The following is a 22,716-nucleotide window of genomic DNA, read 5'->3' as shown; positions in this document are numbered from 1 at the left end:
TCTGATGTATTAGTTATAGCAAAGATTATAGGAAGTAATCACTCTCAGACTTTGAAAGTCTAAAAGTCACTTTACTATGCACTCACTCTGGAATATTAGTTTAGCTGTGTGATGAATAGCAGGTTGACTGTCATTTTCCCTTAACATTTTTAGAACCTTATTTTATTGTTTCTGGCATCTGTTATTAATGATGCAGAATCTGCTGTTGGAATATCTTTCCTTGGTAGGAAAAATATTTCCTTTTTATTTTATCTGATTTTTTATTTTCTAGCGTTATTAGGGCATAATTGACACATAAAAATTATATAGATTTATGGTGTACAGTGTAATATTTTGATATAAGTATCCATTGTGAAATGATTAAATCAAGATAATCAACACACCCATTATCTCATATAATAATCATTTTACTAGTGGGGAGAACATTTAAGATCTACTCTTAGCAGTTTTCAAGTATATCCTACAATATTACTAACTGTAGTCATTGTGCTGTGATTCCAGCATTTATTCATCCTGTCTAGCTAACTGAAGCTTTGTGGCCTTTGACCAACATCACCCCATTTCTCTCACCTCCCTCCTGGCATGACCCAGTCCCTGGTAACCACCATTCTACTGTCTACTTCTATGAGTTCAACTTTTTAGATTTCGCATATAAATGAAATCATGCAGTATTTGTATTTCTGTGCCTGGCTCATTTCACTTGACATAAAGTTCTTCCGGTTCATTTGTAGGTAGCTTTTAAGATTTTATCTTTGACATTTTGAATTTTTACTATTGAGTATTTGGGTGCATACTTGTTCTTATTTATTCTGTTTAGAACTCTATGATCCTCACTCTAAAGATTATAGTTTTTACAGTTCTGAAAAATAAAATGACATTATCATATTGAATATCACTGCATTAGTCCATTTTTGTGTTTCTCTACAGAAGTATCTGAGGCTGGGTAATTTATTAAGAAAAGAGGTCTAATTAGCTCATGGTTCTGCAGGCTTTACAAGAAACTTGGCACTGGTATCTGCCTGACTTCTGGTGAGGGCCTCAGGGAGCTTTTACTCGTGGTAGAAGACGAAGTGGGATCAGGCAGCAGGCATGTCACATGGCAAGAGTGGGAGCAAGGGAGCGGCAGGGAGGTCCCAGATTTTTTTTTAAACAACCAGATCGTGCATGAACTAATGGACAGAGAACTCACTTACCACCAAGGGGATGTTGCTAAACCATTCATGAGGGATTCATCCCCATGATCCAATCACCTCCCACCACACCCCACCTCCAACATTGGGAATCACATTTCAACATGGGATTTGGAGGGGACAAACATCCAAACCATATAGATTACCTATCCCCATTTTCTCTGTTCTTCACTCTGGAGCACTATTTTTTGGGAGCTTCCTATTAGATCTCCTTTGACTCTTAATTTCTCTTTCGTATTTTTCATCTCTTTATGTCTCCGTGTTACATCCATATAATTTCTGGAGATATTTTATTCTATTCTTTCTCTCTTCAGCTGATTCAAGTCTACTACTTACTGCATTTTAAGAAATTCAAATGACTTTTTTTTTTTTTTTGAGACAGAGTCTCACTCTGTCACCCAGGCTGGACTGCAGTGGTGGAATCATGGCTCGCCATAGCCCCAACCTCCTGTGTTCAAGCGATACTCCTTGCTTCAGCCTCCAGAGTTAGCTGGGACTACAGGCATGTGCCACCACACACTTTTTAAAATCTTCTTACTGTTTTTTTTTTAATTATTATACTTTAAGTTCTAGGGTACATGTGCACAACGTGCAGGTTTGTTACATATGTACACATGTGCCATGCTGGTGTGCTGCACCCATTAATGCATCATTTACATTAGGTATTTCTCCTAAAGCTATCCCTCCCCCCTCCCCCCACCCCACAACAGGCCCCGGTGTATAATGTTCCCCACTTTGTGTCCAAGTGTTCTCAGTGTTCAATTACCACCTATGAGTGAGAACATGCGGTGTTTGGTTTTCTGTCCTTGCGATAGTTTGCTCAGAATGATGGTTTCCAGCTTCATCCATGTCCCTACAAAGGACATGAACTCATCCTTTTTTATGGCTGCATAGTATTCCATGGTGTATATGTGCCACATTTTCTTAATCCAGTCTATCATTGTTGGACATTTGAGTTGGTTCCAAGTCTTTGCTATTGTGAATAGTGCTGCAATAAACATATGTCTGCATGTGTCTTTACAGCAGCATGACTTATAATCCTTTAGGTATATACCCAGGAATAGGATGGCTGGGTCAAATGGTATTTCTATTTCTAGGTCCCTGAGGAATCGCCATACTGACTTCCACAATGGTTGAACTAGTTTACAGTCCCATCAACAGTGTAAAAGTGTTCCTATTTCTCCACATCCTCTCCAGCACCTGTTGTTTCCTGACTTTTTAATGATGGCCATTCTAACTGGTGTGAGATGGTATCACATTGTGGTTTTGATTTGCATTTCTCTGATGGCCAGTGATGATGAGCATTTTTTCATGTGTCTGCTGGCTGCATAAATGTCTTCTTTTGAGAAGTGTCTGTTCATATCCTTTGCCCCCTTGTTGATGGGGTTGTTTTTTTCTTGTAAATTTGTTTGAGTTCTTTGTAGATTCTGGATATTAGCCCTTTGTCAGATGAGTAGATTGCAAATCTACTCATCTCCCATTTTCTCCCATTCTGTAGGTTGCCTGTTCACTCTGATGGTAGTTTCTTTTGCTGTGCAGAAGCTCTTTAGTTTAATTAGATCCCATTTGTCAATTTTGGCTTCTGTTGCCATTGCTTTTGGTGTTTTAGACATGAAGTCCTTGCCCATGCCTGTGTCCTGAATGGTATTGCCTAGGTTTTCTTCTAGGGTTTTAGTGGTTTTAGGTCTAACATTTAAGTCTTTAATCCATCTTGAATTAATTTTTGTATAAGGTGTAAGGAAGGGATCCAGTTTTAGCTTTCTACATGTGGCTAGCCAATTTTCCCAGCACCATTTATTAAATAGGAAATTCTTTCCCCATTTCTTGTTTTTGTCAGATTTGTCAAAGATCAGATGGTTGTAGATGTGTGGTATTATTTCTGAGGGCTCTGTTCTGTTCCATTGGTCTATATCTCTGTTTTGGTACCAGTACCATGCTGTTTTGCTTACTGTAGCCTTGTAGTATAGTTTGAAGTCAGGTAGCATGATGCCTCCAACTTTGTTCTTTTCACTTAGGATTGTCTTGGCAATGTGGGCTCATTTTTGGTTCCATATGAATTTAAAGCAGTTTTTTGAATTCTGTGAAGAAAGTCATTGGTAGCTTGATGGGGAAGGCATTGAATCTATAAATTACCTTGGGCAGTATGGCCATTTTCACGATATTGATTCTTCCCACCCATGAACACGGAGTGTTCTTCCATTTGTTTGTGTCCTCTTTTATTTTGTTGAGCAGTGGTATGTAGCTCTCCTTGAAGAGGTCCTTCACATCCCTATAAGTTGGATTCCTAGGTATTTTATTCTCTTTGAGGGAATTGTGAATGTGAGTTCACTCATGATTTGGCTCTCTGTTTGTCTATTATTGGTGCATAGGAATGCTTGTGATTTTTGCACATTGATTTTGTATCCTGAGACTTTGCTGAAGTTGCTTATCAGCTTAAGGGGATTTTGGGCTGAGACGACAGGGTTTTCTACATATACAATCATGTCATCTGCAAACAGAGACAATTTGACTTCCTCTTTTCCTAATTGAATACCATTTATTTCTTTCTCTTGCCTGATTGCCCTGGCCAGAATTTCCAACACTATGTTGAATAAGAGCGGTGAGAGAGGGCATCCCTGTCTTATGCCAGTTTTCAAAGGGAATGCTTCCAGTTTTTGTCCATTCAGTATGATATTGGCTGTGGGTTTGTCACAAATAGTTCTTGTTATTTTGAGATACGTCCCATCAATACCTAGTTTATTGAGAGCTTTTAGCATGAAGGGCTGTTGAATTTTGTCAAAGGATTTTCTGCATCTATTGAGATAATCATGTGGTTTTTGTCTTTGGTTCTGTTTATATGATGGATTATGTTTGTTGATTTTCATATGTTGAACCAACCTTGCATCCCAGGGATGAAGCCAACTTGATCATGGTGGATAAGCTTTTTGATGTGCTGCTGGATTCAGTTTGCCAGTATTTCATTGAGGATTTTTGCATCGATGTTCATCAGGGACATTGGTCTAAAATTCTCTTTTTTTTTGTTTCTCTGCCAGGCTTTGGTATCAGGATGATGTTGGCATCATAAAATGAGTTAGGGAGAATTCCCTCTTTTTCTATTGATTAGAATAGTTTCAGAAGGAATGGTCCCAGCTCCTCTTTGTACCTCTGGTAGACTTTGGCTGTGAATCCATCTGGTCCCGGACTTTTTTTGGTTGGTAGGCTATTAATTGTTGCCTCAATTTCAGAACCTGTTATTGGTCTATTCAGAGATTCAACTTCTTCCTGGTTTAGTCTTGGGATGGTGTATGTGTCAAGGAATTTATCCATTTCTTCTAGATTTTCTAGTTTATTTGCGTAGAGGTGTTTATAGTATTCTCTGACGGTAGTTCGTATTTCTGTGGGGTCAGTGGTGATATCCCTTTTATCATTTTTTATTGCGTCTATTTGATTCTTCCCTCTTTTCTTCTTTATTAGTCTTGCTAGTGGTCTATCAGTTTTGTTGATCTTTTCAAAAAACCACCTTCTGGATTCACTGATTTTTTGAAGGGTTTTGTGTGTCTCTAACTCCTAAAGTTCTGCTATGATCTTAGTTATTTCTTGCCTTCTGCTAGCTTTTAAATGTGTTTGCTCTTGCTTCTCCAGTTCTTTTAATTGTGATGTTAGGGTGTCAATTTTAGATCTTTTCTGCTTTCTCTTGTGGGCATTTAGTGGTATAAATTTCCCTCTACACACTGCTTTAAATGTGTCCCAGAGATTCTTGTATGTTGTGTCTTTGTTCTCATTGGTTTCAAAGAATATCTTTATTTCTGCCTTCATTTCGTTATTTATCCAGTAATCATTCAGGAGCGGATTATTCAGTTTCCATGTAGTTTTGCAGTTTTTGAGTGAGTTTCTTAATCCTGAGTTCTAATTTGATTGCATTGTGATCTGAGAGCCAGTTTGTTATAATTTCTGTTCTTTTACATTTGCTGAGGAGTGCTTTACTTCCAATTATGTGGTCAATTTTGGAATAAGTGTGATGTGGTGCAGAGAAGAATGTATATTCTGTTGATTTGGGGTGGAGAATTCTGTAGATGTCTATTAGGTCTGCTTGATGCAGAGCTGAGTTCAATTCCTGGACATCCTTGTTAACTTTCTGTCTCGTTGATCTGTCTAATGTTGACAGGGGGGTGTTAAAATCTCCCATTATTATTGTGTTGGAGTCTAAGTCTCTTTGTAGGTCTCTAAAGACTTGCTTTATGAATCTGGGCGCTCCTGTATTGGGTGTATGTATATTTAGGATAGTTAGCTCTTCTCATTGAATTGATCCTTTTACCATTATGTAATGGCCTTCTTTGTCTCTTTTGATCTTTGTTGGTTTAAAGTCTGTTTTATCTGAGACTAAGACTGCAACCCCTGCGTTTTTTTGTTTTCCATTTGCTTGGCAGATATTCCTCCATCCCTTTATTTTGAGCCTGTGTGTGTCTCTGCATGTGAGATGGTCTCCTGAATACAGCACACTGATGGGACTTGACTATCCAATTTGCCTGCCTGTGTCTTTTAATTGGACAATTTAGCCCATTTATATTTAAGGTTAATATTGTTATGTGTGAATTTGTTCCTGTCATTATGATGTTAGCTGTTTATTTTGCTCGTTAGTTGATGCAGTTTCTTCCTAGCATCAATGGTCTTTACAATTTGGCATGTTTTTGCAGTGGCTGGTACCAGTTGTTCCTTTCTACGTTTAGTGCTTTCTTTAGGAGCTCTTGTAAGGCAGGCCTGGTGGTTACAGAGTCTCTCAGCATTTGCTTTTCTGTAAAGGATTTTATTTCTCCTTCACTTATGAAGGTTAGTTTGGCTGGATATGAAATTCTGGGTTGCAAATTCTTTTCTTTAAGAATGTTGAATATTGGCCCCCACTCTCTTCTGGCTTGTAGAGTTTCTGCCGAGAGATCCGCTATTAGTCTGATGGGCTTCACTTTGTGGGTAACCCAACCTTTCTCTCTGGCTGCCCTTAACATTTTTTCCTTCACTTCAACCTTGGTGAATCTGACAATTATGTGTTTTGGAGTTGCTCTTCTTGAGGAGTATCTTTGTGGCATTCTCTGTATTTCCTGAATTTGAATGTTGGCCTGCCTCACTAGGTTGGGAAGTTCTCCTGGATAATATCTTGAAGAGTGTTTTCTAGCTTGGTTCCATTCCCCCTGTCACTTTCAGGTACACCAATCAGATGTAGATTTGGTCTTTTCACATAGACTCATATTTCTTGGAGGCTTTGTTTCTTTTTGCTCTTTTTTCTCTAAGCTTCTCCTCTCACTTCATTTCATTCATTTGATCTTCAATTTTTGATACCCTTTCTTTCACTTGATCGAATCGGCTACTGAAGCTTGTACATATGTCATGTAGTTCTCCTGCCATGGTTTTCAGCTCCATCAGGTCATTTAAGGTCTCCTCTATGCTGTTTATTCTAGTTAACCATTCGTCTAATCTTTTTTAAAGGTTTTTAGCTTCTTTGCAATGGGTTTGAACATTCTCCTTTAGCTCAGAGAAGTTTGTTATTACCAATCTTCTGAAGCCTACTTCTGTCAGCTCATCAAAGTTATTCTCCGTCCAGCTTTGTTCCATTGCTGGCAAGGAGCTGTGTTCCTTTGGAGGAGAAGAGGCACTCTGACTTTTAGAATTTTCAGCTTTTCTGCTCTGCTTTCTCCCTATCTTTGTGGTTTTATCTACCTTTCGTCTTTGATGATGGTAACCTACAGATCGGGTTTTGGTGTGGATGTCCTTTTGGTTGATGTTGATGTTATTCCTTTCTGTTTGTTAACAACAGTCCTTGTAACAGTCCTTCTAACAGTCAGGACCCTGAGCTACAGGTCTCTTGGAGTTTGCTAGAGGTCCACTCCAGACCCTATTTGCCTAGGTATCGCCAGCAGAGGCTGCAGAACAGTGAATACTGCAGAACAGCAAATGTTGCTGTCTGATCCTTCCTCTGGAAACTTCATCTCAGAGGGGCACCCAGCTGTATGAGGTGTCAGTCAGCCCCTACTGGGAGGTGTCTCCCAGTTAGGCTACTTGGGCGTCTGGGACCCACTTGAGGAGGCAGTCTCTCCTTTCTCAGATCTCAAACTCCATGCTGGGAGAATCACTACTCTCTTCAAAGCTGTCAGACAGAGATGTTTAAGTCTGCAGAATTTTCTGCTGCCTTTTGTTCAGCTATGCCCTGCCCCTAGAGGTGGAGTCTACAGAGGCAGGCAGGCGTCCTTGAGCTGCGGTGGGCTGCACCCAGTTGGAGCTTCCCGTCACTTTGTTTACCTAGTCAAGCCTCAGCAATGGCGGATGCCCCTCCCCCAGCCTCCTTGTCACCTTGCAGTTCAATCTCGGACTGCTGTGCTAGCAGTGGGCAAGGGTCCGTGGGCATGGGACTCTCTGAGACAGGTGCGGGATATAATCTCCTGGTGTGCTGTTTGTTAAGACCATTGGAAAAGCACAGTATTAGGGTGGGAGTGTCCCGATTTTCCGGGTAATGTCTGTCATGGCTTCCCTTGGCTAGGAAAGGGAATTCCCCAACCCCTTGTGCTTCCCGGGTGAGGTGATGCCCTGCCCTGCTTCGGCTCCCACTCTGTGGGCTGCACCCACTGTCCAACAAGTCCCAGTGAGATGAACCCAGTACCTCAGTTGGAAATGCAGAATTCACCCGTCTTCTGCGTTGCTCACGCTGGGAGGTATAGACTGGAGCTGTTCCTATTTGGCCATCTTGGAGGGAATCCTAACTTTTGCATTTTTTTGTAAAGATGAGGTCTTGCCATTTTGCCCAGGCTGGTCTCTAACTCCTGGGCTCAAGTGACTCACCACCTGCTCCAGCTTCCTAAAGTGCTGGGATTACAGGCGTGAGCTACTGTTCCTGGCCCAAATGACTATTTTCTGATATTCCTAGTGTGACTGCATATTCCTTTTTGAAATATGTCTTCTTTTTTCTCTTAATATCCTCTCCTTGTATTATGAACACTATTCCTTCTTTTTATGTCTTTGAACAGGTAAGTCATTTTCTAAGTCCTTCAGAGATTGAACTATTTTCTATGATTTCTTGACTACAAATCTTCCAGTTTGTTGTAACTGTTAACTCCCTTTTATAAGGGTGAATTTCCATGTGTGTTTTGTAATTTTTGCCTATGAGCTCATATTTGGCAAGAATTGTTTTTTATAGAAGTACTGTGGAAGTGCTATGTATGCACAGGTATTATAATGAATAAGTTGACATTTGCCTCTGTCAGGGCCCCTGAATTTTAGATGAATTGTTTTGTGATTTTATCAAACTTTATTTTTTGACTGCATCATAATTTAAAAATTTGTTCATTCTGTAATCTTTTCCCATACATAGATGAAGGTGGACAGACTATATGACATTTAAAAATAAACTTCTATCTTTTAAAATAGTTTTAGACATACAGAATATTTGCAAAGTCAGTACAGAGGGTTACCTATATCCCATGTCTAATTTTTCTTATTATAAAATCTAACATTGGTATGACATATTTGTCAAAGTATTGAACCAATACCGATACATTACTATTAACTAAAGTCCATGCTTTATTCAAATTTCCTTAGGTTTTACCTAAGGTACTTTTCCTGTTTCAGGATTCCCTCCAGTCCATCACGTTTCATTTCATCTTATTTTATTTCATTTCATTTCATTATATTTCCATCTTCATGTGTCCTTAAGCTCCTCTGAGCTGTGATAGTTTCTCCACCTCTCCTTGCTTTTGACGACCTCAACAGTCTGAAGGTGTACTGGTCAGGTATTTTGAAGACTGTCCCTCAACTGAGATTTGTGTGATTTTTTTCTCGTGATTAGATGGGGTTATGGATTTTTGGGGGAGAAAGACCACAGAAGTAAAATGCTATTTTTATCACATTATATCAAAATATGAATTGTCACTATTGATGTTAAAATCTGGCTAAGTTACTGTTTCTCAGGTTTTTCCACCATGTATTAGAGTTCTCCAGAGGGATAGAACCTATAGGATATACGCATATATAAAAGGGAGTTTATTAGGGAGAATTGGCTCACACAGTTACAAGGTGAAATCCCACGATAGGCCATCTGCATGGGGAAAGAAAGAAGCCGGTAGTGGCTCAGTCCAAGTTTGAAAATCTCAAAACCAGGAAAGCTGACAGTGCAGCCTTCAGTCTGTGGCCAAAAGCTAGAGAGCCCCCAAGAAGCCACTGGTGCAAGTCCCAGAGTCCAAAGGCTGAAAAACCTGGAGTCTGATGTCCAAGAAGAGCAGAAGCAAGTGTCCAGCTCGAGAAGAAGAAAGAGAGCCAGAAGCCTCAGGAAGCAAACTTATCCCACCTTCTTCCACCTGCTTTGTTCTAGCTGTGCTTGCAGCTGATTGGATGGTTCCCACCCTCATTGAGGGTGGGTCTTCCTCTCCCAGTCCACTGACTAAAATGTCAGTCTCCCCTGGAAACACTCTCACAAGCATACCTGAGACAATACTTTACCAGCCATCTAGCCTCCCCTCAATCAAACTGACACCTAATATTAACCATCACACATTGGATAGTTACTCTCCCCACCAACTCCAGTTTTCATACTGTACTCTTTGGAAGGAAGTCACTATGTGCAGCCTACCCTTAAGGAGTGGAGTTATGCTCCACCTTCTTGAAGGTGAAGTAGCTACATAAATTATTTGGAATTCTACTACACAGCAGATTTGTCTCTTCTCCCATTTATTTATTCAATCATTTTTTCTATCAGTATAGACTCATGGATATTTATTTTATCTGTGGGTTATAATTCAATACTACTTAATTTTGCTAATTTTGTTCCAGTTTTGGCTGTGAGGAGCTCCTTCAGTTAGCTCCTGTATCTGTTGACATGCTGCCATGAATGTGGGTTTTGTTTTTTGTTTTGGGGAGTTTTTCAGTACTTTCTTGAGCTATGGGATGCTCCAGGCTTATCTTGTATATTTCCTGCTCTTGTCTTAAAATCAGCTATTTCCCCAAGAAGACTGGTTTCTTTTGTTGGAAAATGACTTTAGAAATCAATATCTGAGGCTGGGCGTGGTGGCTCAGGCCTGTAATCCCAGCACTTTGAGAGGCCAAGTCGGGCGGATCACGAGGTCAGGAGATCGAGACCATCCTGGCTAACACAGTGAAACCCCATCTCTACTAAAAATACAAAAAATTAGCTGGGTGTGGTGGTGGGCACCTGTAGTCCCAGCTACTCGGGAGGCTGAGGCAGGAGAATGGTGTCAACCTGGGAGGTGGAGCTTGCAGTGAGCCGAGATCGCGCCACTGCACTCCAGCCTGGGCAACACAGCTAGACTCCGTCTCAAAAAAAAAAAAAGAAGGAAATCAAGATCTGAGTGCTGAATGTGTTCATTGCTACTGGGGTGTCCTTATTTCTAGGACCGCTCAGCTGGCAGAGCAAGGAAATATATGTGTATATATTCTGTGTATGCATATGTAACCATCTATATATATTAAGTTAATTATGAGCTCATATTGATGTCTTCAACTCTACACCATTGGCAATGGATCATTCTAACCTCCTCTAAACTCCCACTCTGATAGTGAGAAACCTGGCTTACATCATCTGCCACCCATTTACTTAGTCGTTCACTTCCAATATACATCTACAGCAATAGCAGAATTATTAATGCATACTCCTGTGAGAAACAACTTTATTAACTAGATTACTATGCATATGTGCAGTTCTTTTTGCCTTTTGTCTTACAGAGTTCCATTTCCAAAATTACTTTTGGAAAGTTATAATTTCCAAATTCAGCAACTTTATCGTCTATCCCCTTCAGTGATATTGTTTTAAATAATTATAATACAGTTAGATTCTTTTGTTCTATCTACATTCTATCCCGAGATCCATCCAGGGATCTCTTGACCTCCTAAAATGATGTTTTAAATTTGTATACATTGAGGTTTGTTTTGTAAAGCTTCATGGGCTTTGACAAATGCATACTGTTTTATATTCACAATTATAGTATAGATATTCCTGCGCTTTATCTATTCAACACTCACCTTACTCCTCTACTCTGAACCCCTAGCAACCGCTGATCTATTTACTATCACTATAGTTTTGTCTTTTCCAGAATGTTATATAGTTGCGATAATATAGTATATAGCTTTTTTAAACTGTCTTCCTTCACTTAACAATATACATTTGAGATTCATCTGTCATTGTGGGTTGATGTCTCATTCCTTTTTTTTCTTTTTATTGAATAGTATTTTTCATGCGCGTCTGTGTGAAGAGACCACCAAACAGGCTTTGTGTGAGCAATAAAGCTTTTAATCGCCTGGTTGCAGGCGGGCTGAGTCCGAAAAGAGAGTCAGCGAAGGGAGATAAGGGTGGGGCTGTTTTATAAGATTTGGGTAGGTAAAGGAAAAAGGGGGGTTGTTCTCTGGTGGGCAGGAATGGGGGTCACAAAGTGCTCAGTAGGGGAGCTTTTGAGCCAGGATGAGCCAGGAGAAGGAATTTCACCATCAGTTAAGGCAGGAACAGGCCATTTTCATTTCTTTTGTGGTGGAATGTCATCAGTTAAGGCAGGAACCGGCCATCTGGATGTGTACCTGCAGGTCACAGGGCATATGATGGCTTAGCTTGGGCCCAGAGGCCTGACATTCCGTCTTCTTATATTAATAAGAAAAATAAGATGAAATAGTGGTAAAGTGTTGGGACAGTGAAAATTTTGGGGGATGGTATGGGGAGATAATGGGTGATGTTTCTCAGGGCTGCTTCAAGTGGGACTGGGGGGGCATGGGAACCTAGAGTGGGAGAGATTAAGCTGAAGGAAGATTTTGTGGTAAGGGGTGATATCGTGGGATTGTTAGAAGAAACATTTGTCATGTAGAATTATTGGTGATGACCTGGATATGGTTTTGTATGAATTGAAAAACTAAACGGAATAAGAGAAGGAGAAAAACAGGTATTAAAGGTCTAAGAATTGGGAGGACGTAGGACATCTAATTACAGAGTGCCTGCCTAAGGAGATTCAGCATAGTCCCGCCAGCAAAGATTATTTATTTACTTCAAGAGTTAAGAGTGGCGGAGAGTGACCGCGGCTGCTCCACTGCTGAGGCCGCGCCATGGCAGACAAGGAGCTTGAGGCGCTGAGGAGACAGAGGCTAGCCGAGTTGCAGGCCAAACACGGGGATCCTGGTGATGCAGCCCAACAGGAAGCAAAGCACAGGGAAGCAGAAATGAGAAACAGTATCTTAGCCCAAGTTCTGGATCAGTCGGCCTGGGCCAGGTTAAGTAACTTAGCACTTGTAAAGCCTGAAAAAACTAAAGCAGTAGAGAATTACCTTATACAGATGGCAAGATATGGACAACTAAGTGAGAAGGTATCAGAACACGGTTTAATAGAAATCCTTAAAAAAGTAAGCCAACAAACAGAAAAGACAACAACAGTGAAATTCAACAGAAGAAAAGTAATGGACTCTGATGAAGATGACGATTATTGAGCTGCAAGTGCTCACAGACTAGAACTTAAAGGAAAAATTCTAGGACAGAAGTTAAGATCTGATTATTTACTTTGTTTATTGTCTATATGCCCTTAAAACAATAAACTTGTTATGCAAAAAAAAAAAAAAAAAAAAAAAAAAGAGTGGCAGTTTGGGGATAGCACCAGGAGATATGAGCTGTGATGGCTTTGAGAAACAGTGTAAACCAGCAGTGTAGACAAGAGCAGGGCATGTATGAGTAGTTGAGAATGGTGAATAGGAGTATGATGAGACAGAAGACAGTAGGGATGACAAGTTTTTTGGGGTATAGTCTAAGTTGGTCTGGTGTCTAGAATGAGACTGGGGCTTAATAAAAAGGAGTGTCCATACAGGAGCTCAAATGGGCTATACCCTGTAGCATTCTGAGGACAGGCCTGAATTCTGAGAAAAGAAAGAAGTAAAAGTATTGTCCAGTCCTTTTTAAGTTGGCTGAGCTTGGTGAGGTGTGTTTTTAAAAGATCATTAGTCCGTTCTACCTTTCCTGAAGACTGAGGACTGTAAGGGATATAAAGGTTTCGCTGAATACCAAGAGCCTGAAAAACTGCTTGGCTGATTTGACTAATAAAGGCTGGTCTGTTATCAGACTATATAGAGGTGGGAAGGCTAAACTGAGGAATTATGTCTGACAGAAGGGAAGAAATGACTGCGGTGGCCTTCTCCGACCCTGTAGGAATGGGCCCTACCTATCCAGTGAAAGTGTCTACCTAGACTAAGAGGTATTTTAGTTATCTGACTCAGGGCATGTTGAGTAAAGCTAATTTGCCAGTCCTGGGTGGGGGCAAATCCTCGAGCTTGATGTGTAGGGAAGGGAGGGGGCCTGAATAATCCCTGAGGAGTAGTAGAATAGCAGATGGAACACTGAGAAGTTATTTCCTTGAGGATAGATTTCCATGATGGAAAGGAAATGAGAGGCTCTAAGAGGCGGGCTAGTGGCTTGTACTATAGCATAACCTGCCTTTGCTGGTGTGTGGCAATTAGGCTTGGTGGAACTGCCATCAATAAACCAAGTGTGATCAGGGTGAGAAACAGGGAAGAAGGAAATGTGGGGAAATGGGATGAACGTCAGGTGGATCAGAGAGATGCAGTCATGAGGGTCAGGTGTGGCATCAGGAATACTGTGGGAGGCCGGATTGAAGTCCGGGCCAGGAACAATGGTAATTGTGGGAGACTCAACAAAGAGTGAGTACAACTGAAGGAGCCAGGGAGCAGAAGGTATATGCATCAGGTGTGAGAAGAAAATAGATTTTGGAAGTTATGAGAGCTGTAGAGAGTGAGTTGAGCATAGTTTGTGATTTTAAGGGCCTCTGAAAGTATTAGAGCGGCAGCAGCTGCTGCAGGGAGACATGATGGCAAGCCTAAAACAGTAAGGTCAAGTTGTTTGGACAAAAAGGCTACAGGACGCGATCCCAGTCCTTGTGTAAGAATTCCGACTGCACAGCCCTGCACTTCGGCTGTGTGTAATGAAAAGGGTTGGGATGAGTCAGGGAGAGCTAGGGTGGGGGCAGTCTTTAAAGCTGTCTTCAAGGAATGGAAAGAGGAGTGGGGAAAGGATTTAGGATCTATGGGGTCAGGTAGGTTTCCTTTTGTGAGTTTATATAATGGTTTTGTTAGGATGGCAAAACCAGATATCTAAAGGTGAAAGTATCTAACCATGACCAGGAAGGAAAGGAGTTGTTGTTTTGTATAAGGGATTGAGGTTTGGGAGATTAGTCGGACACGATCAGCAGGGAGAGCACGTGTGTTTTTATGCGAATTATGCTGAGATAGGTAACAGGTGAGGATGAAACTTGGGCTTGACTGAAGTAATGGGGGCTGTCTGTGAAGCCTTGTAGCAGTACAGCCTAGGTAATTTGCTGAGCCTAATGGGTGTCAGGGTCAGTCTAAGTGAAAGCAAAAAGACGCTGGGATGAAGGGTGCAAAGGAATAGTAAAGAAAGAATGTTTGAGATCTAGAACAGAATAATGGGTTGTGGAGGGAGGTACTGAGGATAGGAGAGTATATGGGTTTGGCACCATGGGGTGGATAGGCAAAACAATTTGGTTGATAAGGCTGAGATCCTGAACAAACCTGTAAGGCTTGTCTGGTTTTAGGACAGGTAAAATGGGGGAATTGTAAGGAGAGTTTATAGGCTTTAAAAGACCATGCTGTAGCAGGCAAGTGTTGGGCAGCGTCAGTTTTCAGCTGCTAAGCTGAGAAGATCTGGGAAGGAGCCAGTCAGAGAGCCTCGGGCCAGAGTTCCAGGGGCTCTGGGAGTGGCTGCCAGGTGAGCTGAACAGTCTGATTTCCAGTGGGGTCCTGCACAGGTGGGACACAGCTTAGGAGGTATCCTGGGCTGTGGGCATTCCTTGGCCTGGTGGCCAGATTTCTGGCACTTGTAGCAAGCTCCTGGGAGAGGCAGTTCTGGAGGAATGCCTGGCCACTGCAGTTTAGGTGTTTGGAAGTTCTTGTGTGCTGGAGATGTGGCGGGGGTTTGTCTCACAGTGGAGGCAAGGAATTGCAACTCCAAAATATGTTGCTACTTGGCTGCCTCTATTATTGTACACCTTGAAGGCAAGGTTAATTAAGTCCTGTTGTGGGGTTTGAGGGCCAGAATTTAATTTTTGGAGTTTTATTTAATGTCAGGAGCAGATTGGGTAATAAAATGTATACTGAGAATAAGACGGAGAGTTTATAGGCTTTAAAAGACCATGCTATAACAGGCGAGTAATAACAGGCTTTAATCTTTTTAAAATGTGCTATGGGATGGGATATTGGCATTGAGTGAGGTAAGCATGATTAGATTTTAATGGGATGGTAAGGGGTGCATGATCGGTCACTAAGGAGGGAGTAGAGGTATCTTATACTTGTGGGTTAAGGTGGGGAGATAAAGGGGAGGATGTGAGGGAGGCTTTGAACTGGGGGAAAAGGTGGCAATGAGGTGTGGCTGTAGCCTAGGAATAGTCAGGGAAGCAGATAATTTAGTCAAAGTGTCTCGGCCTAATAAGGGAACTGGGCAAGTGGGGATAACTAAAAAGGAGTGCTTAAAAGAGTATTGTCTAAGTTGGCACCAGAGTTGGGGAGTTTTAAGAGCTTTAGAAGCCTGGCCATCAATACACACAACAGTTATGGAAGCAAGGGAAACGCCCTTGAAAATAAGGTAATGTGGAGTGAGTAACCTCCATATTGATTAAGAAGGGGACGGACTTACTTTCTACTGTGAGAGTTACTTAGAGCATCTGTGATGGTCCTGTAGGCTTCTGAGGTGATCGGACAGTGTCAGTCTTCAGCTGCTAAGCCAAGAAGATCTGGGAAGGCGTCAGAGAGCCTTGGGCCAGAGTTCCAGGGGCTTTGGAAGTGGCTGCCAGGTGAGTTGAACAGTCTAATTTTCAGTGGGGTCCTGCACAGATGGGAGATGGCTTAGGAGGAATCCTGGGCTGTGGGCATTGCTTGGCCCAGTGGCCAGATTTCTGGCACTTGTAGCAAGCTCCTGGGGGAGGAGGTTCTGGAGGAACACCTGGCAGCTGCGGTTCAGGTGTTTGGGAGTTCTTGTGTGCTGGAGATGTGGCTGGGGTTTGTCTCACCGTGGAGGCAAAGAATTGCAACTCAGAAATATGCTGCTACTTGGCTGCCTCTACTTTATTATTGTAAACCTTGAAGGTAAGGTTAATTAAGTCCTGTTGTGGGGTTTGAGGGCTGGAATTTAATTTTTGGAGTTTTATTTAATGTCGGGAGCAGATTGGGTAATAAAATGTATACTGAGAATAAGACAGCCTCTTGACCTTTTAGGGTCTAGGGCTATAAAGCATCTCAGGGTTGATGCCAAACAAGCCATGAACTGGGCTGGGTTTTTCATATTTGATGAAAGAGCCTAAACACTCACTGATTTGGGAGAGGTCTGATAAAGAAAAAGGAGCATTAACCTTGACTATGCCTTTAGCTTCAGCCACCTTTTTAAGAGGAAATTGCTGGGCAGGTGGGGGAGGGCTACTCATGGAATGAAACTGTAAACTGGACTGGGTGTGAGGAGGGGAGATGTTAAAAAGATTATAGGGTGGAGGAGCAGAGGCTGAGGAAGGATTGGGACCTAGCTCTGCCTGGCGAGGAGCAGCCTGGGGAGGAGGGGAGAGGTCAGATGGGTCTGCAGAAAAGTGAGATTAGAAAGACTTAGCGATGCTTGGGGTTGGGACTGGGGGGGGGTTTGGGACTGAGGGGATGGGGGGAGGGAAAGAAGGAGGATTTGGGAGGAATCACATTGGGAAGAGACTAGGGAGGGAATGAAGTGTGAAAAATGCCTGGACATAAGGCACTTCAGACCATTTGCCTATTTTTCAACAAAAATTATTTAGGTCTTGTAGGATGGAGTAATCGAAAGTGCCATTTTCTGGCCATTTAGAGCATTGCCATGTTTGTACTGGGGCCAAGCAGTGTTGCAGAAGAAAATAAGGTGTTTAGTTTTTAGGTCAGGTGTGAGTTGAAGAGGTTTTAAGTTTTTGAGGACACAGGCTAAGGGAGAAGAAGGAGGAATGGAGGGTGGAAGGTTGTCTATAGTGAAGGAAGCAAGCCTAGAGAAAAGAGAGAGTAGAGACACGGAGGGAATGGGTTCAGGGGTTCTTACCATCCAGAAAAGCAGGAAAGGGGTCAGGGCACAGAGATACAAGGTCAGGGTGTGGAAATAAGGGATCACGGTGCAGAGATTTAAGAGGTTGGGGTGTGGAAATAAGGGATCAGGGTGCAGAGATATAAGAGGTTGGGGCATGGAAATAAGGGATCAGGGTGCAGAGATATAAGAGGTTGGGGTACAGAGATACGAGGTTGAGGTACTTGCCCCTCCTCTAGAAAAGCGGGACTTGCCACTAAGGGTGAAGGAGAAGGGGTTGGGGGTTTCTTGCCCTTCCCCCAGAAAAGCGGAGAAGGGGTAGAGACACAGAGAGAAGGGGCTGGGGTACTTGCCTTTCCCCCAGAAAAGCGGGACTTGCTGCTAAGGGTGAAGGACCAAGGCAGGTGTCCCTGCATGGTCTGACACCTCTGAAACCTGGGTGAATAATCAGAGAGGCATCCCTGCAATGATTAAACACCAAGGAAAGGCTGCCTTCTCTAGTCCGTGACTGGCGCCAGAGTTTTGGGTCCATGGATAAAACGTGTCTCCTTTGTCTCTACCAGAAAATGAAAGGAATTGAAATTAAGAGAAGGGAGAGATTGAAGTGTGGCGCCAAGATTGAAAAGAGAAAGAGGTTGAGAGGTAGTGAGGGAGGTTGGAAAAGAAAGTAAAAAGAGGCTGCTTACTGGATTTGAAATTGGTGAGATGTTTCTTGGGCTGGTCGGTCTGAGGACCTGAGGTCGTAAGTGGATCTTTCTCATGGAGTGAAGAGCAGGAGGACAGGGGATTGATCTCCCAAGGGAGGTCCCCCGATCCGAGTCATGGCACCAAATTTCTCACGTCTGTGTGAAGAGACCACCAAACAGGCTTTGTGTGAGCAATAAAGCTTTTAATCACCTGGGTGCAGGTGGGCTGAATCCAAAAAGAGAGTCAGTGAAGGGAGATAGGGGTGGGGCTGTTTTATAGGATTTGGGTAGGTAAAGGAAAAAGAGGGGTTGTTCTCTGGCAGGCAGGAATGGGGGTCACAAGGTGCTCAGTAGGGGAGCTTTTGAGCCAGGATGAACCAGGAGAAGGAATTTTACAAGATAATTCCATCAGTTAAGGCAGGAACAGGCCATTTTCATTTCTTTTGTGATGGAATTTCATCAGTTAAGGCAGGAACTGGCCATCTGGATGTGTACGTGCAGGTCACAGGGCATATGACGGCTTAGCTTGGGCTCAGAGGCCTGACAGTATTCTATTGTATAAATGCACCAAGGTTTGTGTAGCCATTTACCTTTATTCAGGGACATAGTGATTGTTTCCAGTTTTTGACATTTATAAATAAATCTTCTATAAATATTCACTTGCTATGTTTTGTGTGAATATAAATTTTCAAATCTGTTTGGTAGATACCTAGGGGCATAAGTGCTGAATCATGTGGTAAGACTATGTTCAGCTTTCTAAGAAACTGTCAAACTGTCTTCCAAAATGGGTGTTACATTTTTGCATTCCTACAAGCAATGAATGAGTGTTCCTGTTACTCTACATCCTCACCATCTATTGGCATGGTCAATATTTTGAATTCAGCCATCCCAATATAATACAATACAATAGGTATGTAATATAGTCCATTGTTATTTTAATTTACATTTTCCTAATGATGGTGCTGAGCATCTTTTCATATGCTTATTTTCCATCTGCATATTTTTTCTTATGAGCTGTTCAGATCTTTTGCCCACTTTTTAGTTGGGTTGTTTGTTTTCTTATTGTTGAGTTGTAAGAGTTCTTTGAATACTTTGGACAAAACTTCTTTATCAGTTGTCTGTTTTGCAAATACCTTTTCCCAATTTCTGACTTGTGTTTTTATTCTCTTAGCAGTGTCTTTGGCAAAGCAGAAGTTTTTACTTTTTTTTTTTTTGAGGCAGAGTCTGGCTCTGTCCCCCAGGCAGGAGTGCAGTGGCACCATCTCGGCTCACTGCAAGCTCCGCCTCCTGGGTTCACACCATTCTCCTGCCTCAGCCTCCCGAGTAGCTGGGACTACAGGTGCCCACCACCATGCCCTGGTAATTTTTTTGTGTTTTTAGTAGAGACAGGGTTTCACTATGTTGGCCAGGATGGTCTCGAACTCCTAACCTCGTGATCCGCCCACCTCGGTCTCCCAAAGTGCTAGTATTACAGGCTTGAGCCACCGTGCCCAGCCAGTTTTTACTTTTAATAAAGTCAAATTTATTAATTTTTTCTTTCATGTATCATGTTTTTCATGTTGTAAGGTCTATGACAATTTTTTTTGCTTACTTTTAAATAAATAGAACTTTACATCAAAAACTGTTTCAAATTTTTGTTTTAAAAATTAAAATGTCAGGTACAAGAGTCAGTACTTCAATCTCTATCTAAAGTGAAATCTTCCCCCACTTCCCTAACATTTGTGGCAGTTTCCTACTCTCGGAATTAGGAGTATGACTGGCATCTACTCTGACATCTCTCATCACAATTTTAACTCTTTAGCTCCTGTTTGGATCTTCAATGAGAAGCGAGTCAAAGAGAGTGAAGAGAGTTAAGAGTTCTTAACTTGCTGGGGTGACTTCATCCTTTCTGGCTTGGGCAGATGGTTAAAGCTAACTTTGTTTTATGGGTGTTTTCTTTTTTTTTTTTTTTTTTTTTGGCGACGACGGAGTTTCGCTCTTGTTGCCCAGGCTGGAGTGCAATGGCGCGATCTCGGCTCACCACAACCTCCGCCTCCCAGGTTCAAGCAATTCTCCTACCTCAGCCTCCCGAGTAGCTGGGATTACAGGCATGCACCACCACGCCCGGCTAACTTTGTATTTTTAGTAGAGACGGGGTTTCTCCATGTTGAGGCTGGTCTCAAACTCCTGAACTCAGGTGATCCGCCCACCTTGGCCTCCTAAAGTGCTGGGATTACGGGCGTGAGCCACCGCGCCTGGCCCTATGGGTGTTTTCAATGGCTCTGCAGAGGCTCTCCAAGGACCTCTTGCCATAATCCTCAAAACAAAGGGGATACATTTGATCAGTGTTCCAGGGAACACTCTGCCCTCAGCCTCTTGTTTACCACTGATCCATTCCACTGTGGTTTGCATGCTAGAGTCTATTCTCTCCCCCAGTAACTCCGGTTCTACTCTCTGTCTCCATGTGACTGACATCTTGTTCACAGAGAACACTCAGACATACTAAAGCAATTCAGGCAATTCTAGCATGGCAACCTTCTCTTTGCTATGCCACCAAAGCAGTGATTCAGTCCTTATCCTACCTCCTACGAACACCTGGACCAGACACATGTCCACAGTGTCCCTGGACTCCAGGGGACAGAGAATCTCAAGGAAACTCCTTTATTGCTTGAAATTAAGAAAATAGAAACTCACATATCTCATCTCTCGGTGGGGGGGAGATAAATAGGCAACAGCTCTCTACAAATTTTTTTTTTTCAAAAAATTTTCTCCTCCAAATCTGAGCCCTTTTTATATCCTTGATTTAGCTGAGGAATTCAGGAAAAGAAGACATGGTTTGAAGTCTGTCTCATACTTTGATGTTACTCTGATAGCCATAGAATTGGTCCCTCAGTGAAACTGAAACTAGAGTCCAATTTCCCTCTTAGGTAAGTAATACTCCCAGATCCTAGGGATCAGAGGCTTTCAGGCAGAGAAACAGGTAGTTAACCCAGACATAGCCACTTCAAAGGAAGAGCTACCTAGCTCTTAGTAGAAAACAGGTAATAAACCTAGACATAGTCACTTCAAAGGAAGAGCTATCTAGCTCTGTCTCTCAGAAATGCTGTATGCATTTTTAGATCTTGTACATGCAAATCAATTTTATTAGCCAGATGTTTGATTTTCTTTCTAGGGGAAGCTGGAATCTCTTCTCTCCCTTTTTATGCAAAGTTTTGCTGAGTCTCCTTTTCTCACTTTAATTACTGTCTGATTAAAGTTCCTTTCCTCTGTCAGTCCCTAAGGGCATTTGCTAGGTTATTGCTTCTGGTACTTCTCATTACTTCTTGTAAATCCAAGATATAGAAAACTTCTTAAAAAAATATTGGACTCTTATCTAGTAACCATGCTAAATTCAGTAATTCATTTTAGTAGATTTCTTTTGTAGATTCCTTAGGATTTTCTATGTACATCACTATGTCATCTGCAAATAAAAATGGTTTTACTTCTTTCTAATATATGCGACTTTTATATGTTTTCCTTGTTTTAGTGCACTAATTATGTTTTTGTGTACAATAGTAAAGAAGTGGTGAACATGGATCTGCTTGCCTTGTTTAGGATGTTAAGTAGAAAGCATTCAGACTTTCACTATCAAGTATGATGTCTGTCATAGGTTTTCTGTAGATACATGTTTCTTTCTATTCTTAGAGTGCTTAGAGTATTAATGAATAGGTAGCTGAATATCAAATGATTTTTTCTTATATATTGAGATGATAATGTGGGTTTCCTTTATTCTTTATTCTACAAGTATGGTAAATTACATTAATTAATTTTAAAAAGGTAAAACAACCTTGCATTCTTGAGACAAATCTTGTCTGGTCATTCTGCGTGTACACATAATTCTTATCCTGCAACCATACTAAATTCAGTAATTCACTTTAGAAGAATGCACATAATTCTTGGTTGATAGTCTTTTAGAATTTTAAAAATGTTATCCTAGGCTGGGCATGGCGGCTCATGCCTGTAATCCCAGCACTTTGGGAGGCCAAGGCGGGAGGTTTGCTTGAGCCCAAGAGTTGGAGACCTGCCTGAGCAACATAGGGAGACCTCATCTCTGCAAAAATAAAAAAATTAGCCAGGCGTGGTGGCGCATGCTTTTGGTCCCAGCTGCCTGGTAGGCTGAGGTGGAAGGATCACTTGGGCCCAGGAGGTCAAGGCTTCAGGGAGTCATGATTACATGACAGAATGAGATCCTGTTAAAAAAAAAAAAGTTTTTCTGGGCATGGTGGCTTCATACCTGTAATCTCAGCATTTTGGGAGCTGATGTGGGAGGATCAGTTGAGGCCAGGAGTTTGAGACCAGCCTGGGCAACATGACAAAACACCATCTCTACAAAAAATTAAAAAATTAGTTGGGTGTGGTGGCACATGGCTGTATTCCCAGCTACTTGGGAGGCTGAGGTGGGAGGATCACTTGTGCTCAGGAGTTCGAGGCTTTGATGAGTCATGATTACACCACTGCCCCACATCTTGGGTGGCATAAGAAGACTCTCTTAAAAAAAAAAAAAAAAAAAAAGGGCTGGGCACAGTGGCTCACACCTGTAATCGCAGGACTTTGGGAGGCCAAGGTGGGAGGATCACAAGGTCAAAAGATAGAGAGCATCCTGGCCAACATAGTGAAACCCTGTCTCTACTAAAAATACAAAAATTAGCTGGGCGTGGTGGCATGTCCCTATAGCCCCAGCTACTTGGGAGGCTGAGGCAGGAGAATCGCTGGAACCTGGGAGGTGGAGGTTGCAGTGGGCAGAGATTGCACCACTGCACTCTAGCCTGGG

The 22,716-nt window shown here is 42.0% G+C and overlaps 1 protein-coding gene across 1 annotated transcript; it reads left to right on the top strand.

The window, feature by feature from the left end:
- The first annotated feature begins 12,202 nt into the window (after window positions 1–12,202).
- Window positions 12,203–12,742, top strand: LOC129484779 (programmed cell death protein 5-like). The gene has a single exon (XM_055283295.2). The coding sequence runs from the start codon at window positions 12,249–12,251 to the stop codon at window positions 12,624–12,626; it is 378 nt and encodes a 125-aa protein (XP_055139270.1). The 5' UTR covers window positions 12,203–12,248; the 3' UTR covers window positions 12,627–12,742.
- Window positions 12,743–22,716: the final 9,974 nt, after the last annotated feature.

Source organism: Symphalangus syndactylus, chromosome 6, assembly GCF_028878055.3.
Source record: "Symphalangus syndactylus isolate Jambi chromosome 6, NHGRI_mSymSyn1-v2.1_pri, whole genome shotgun sequence".
Taxonomy (NCBI): domain Eukaryota; kingdom Metazoa; phylum Chordata; class Mammalia; order Primates; family Hylobatidae; genus Symphalangus; species Symphalangus syndactylus.
The sequence above is the reverse complement of the archived record's forward strand: the minus strand, read 5'-3'. Positions and strand labels throughout refer to the sequence as shown.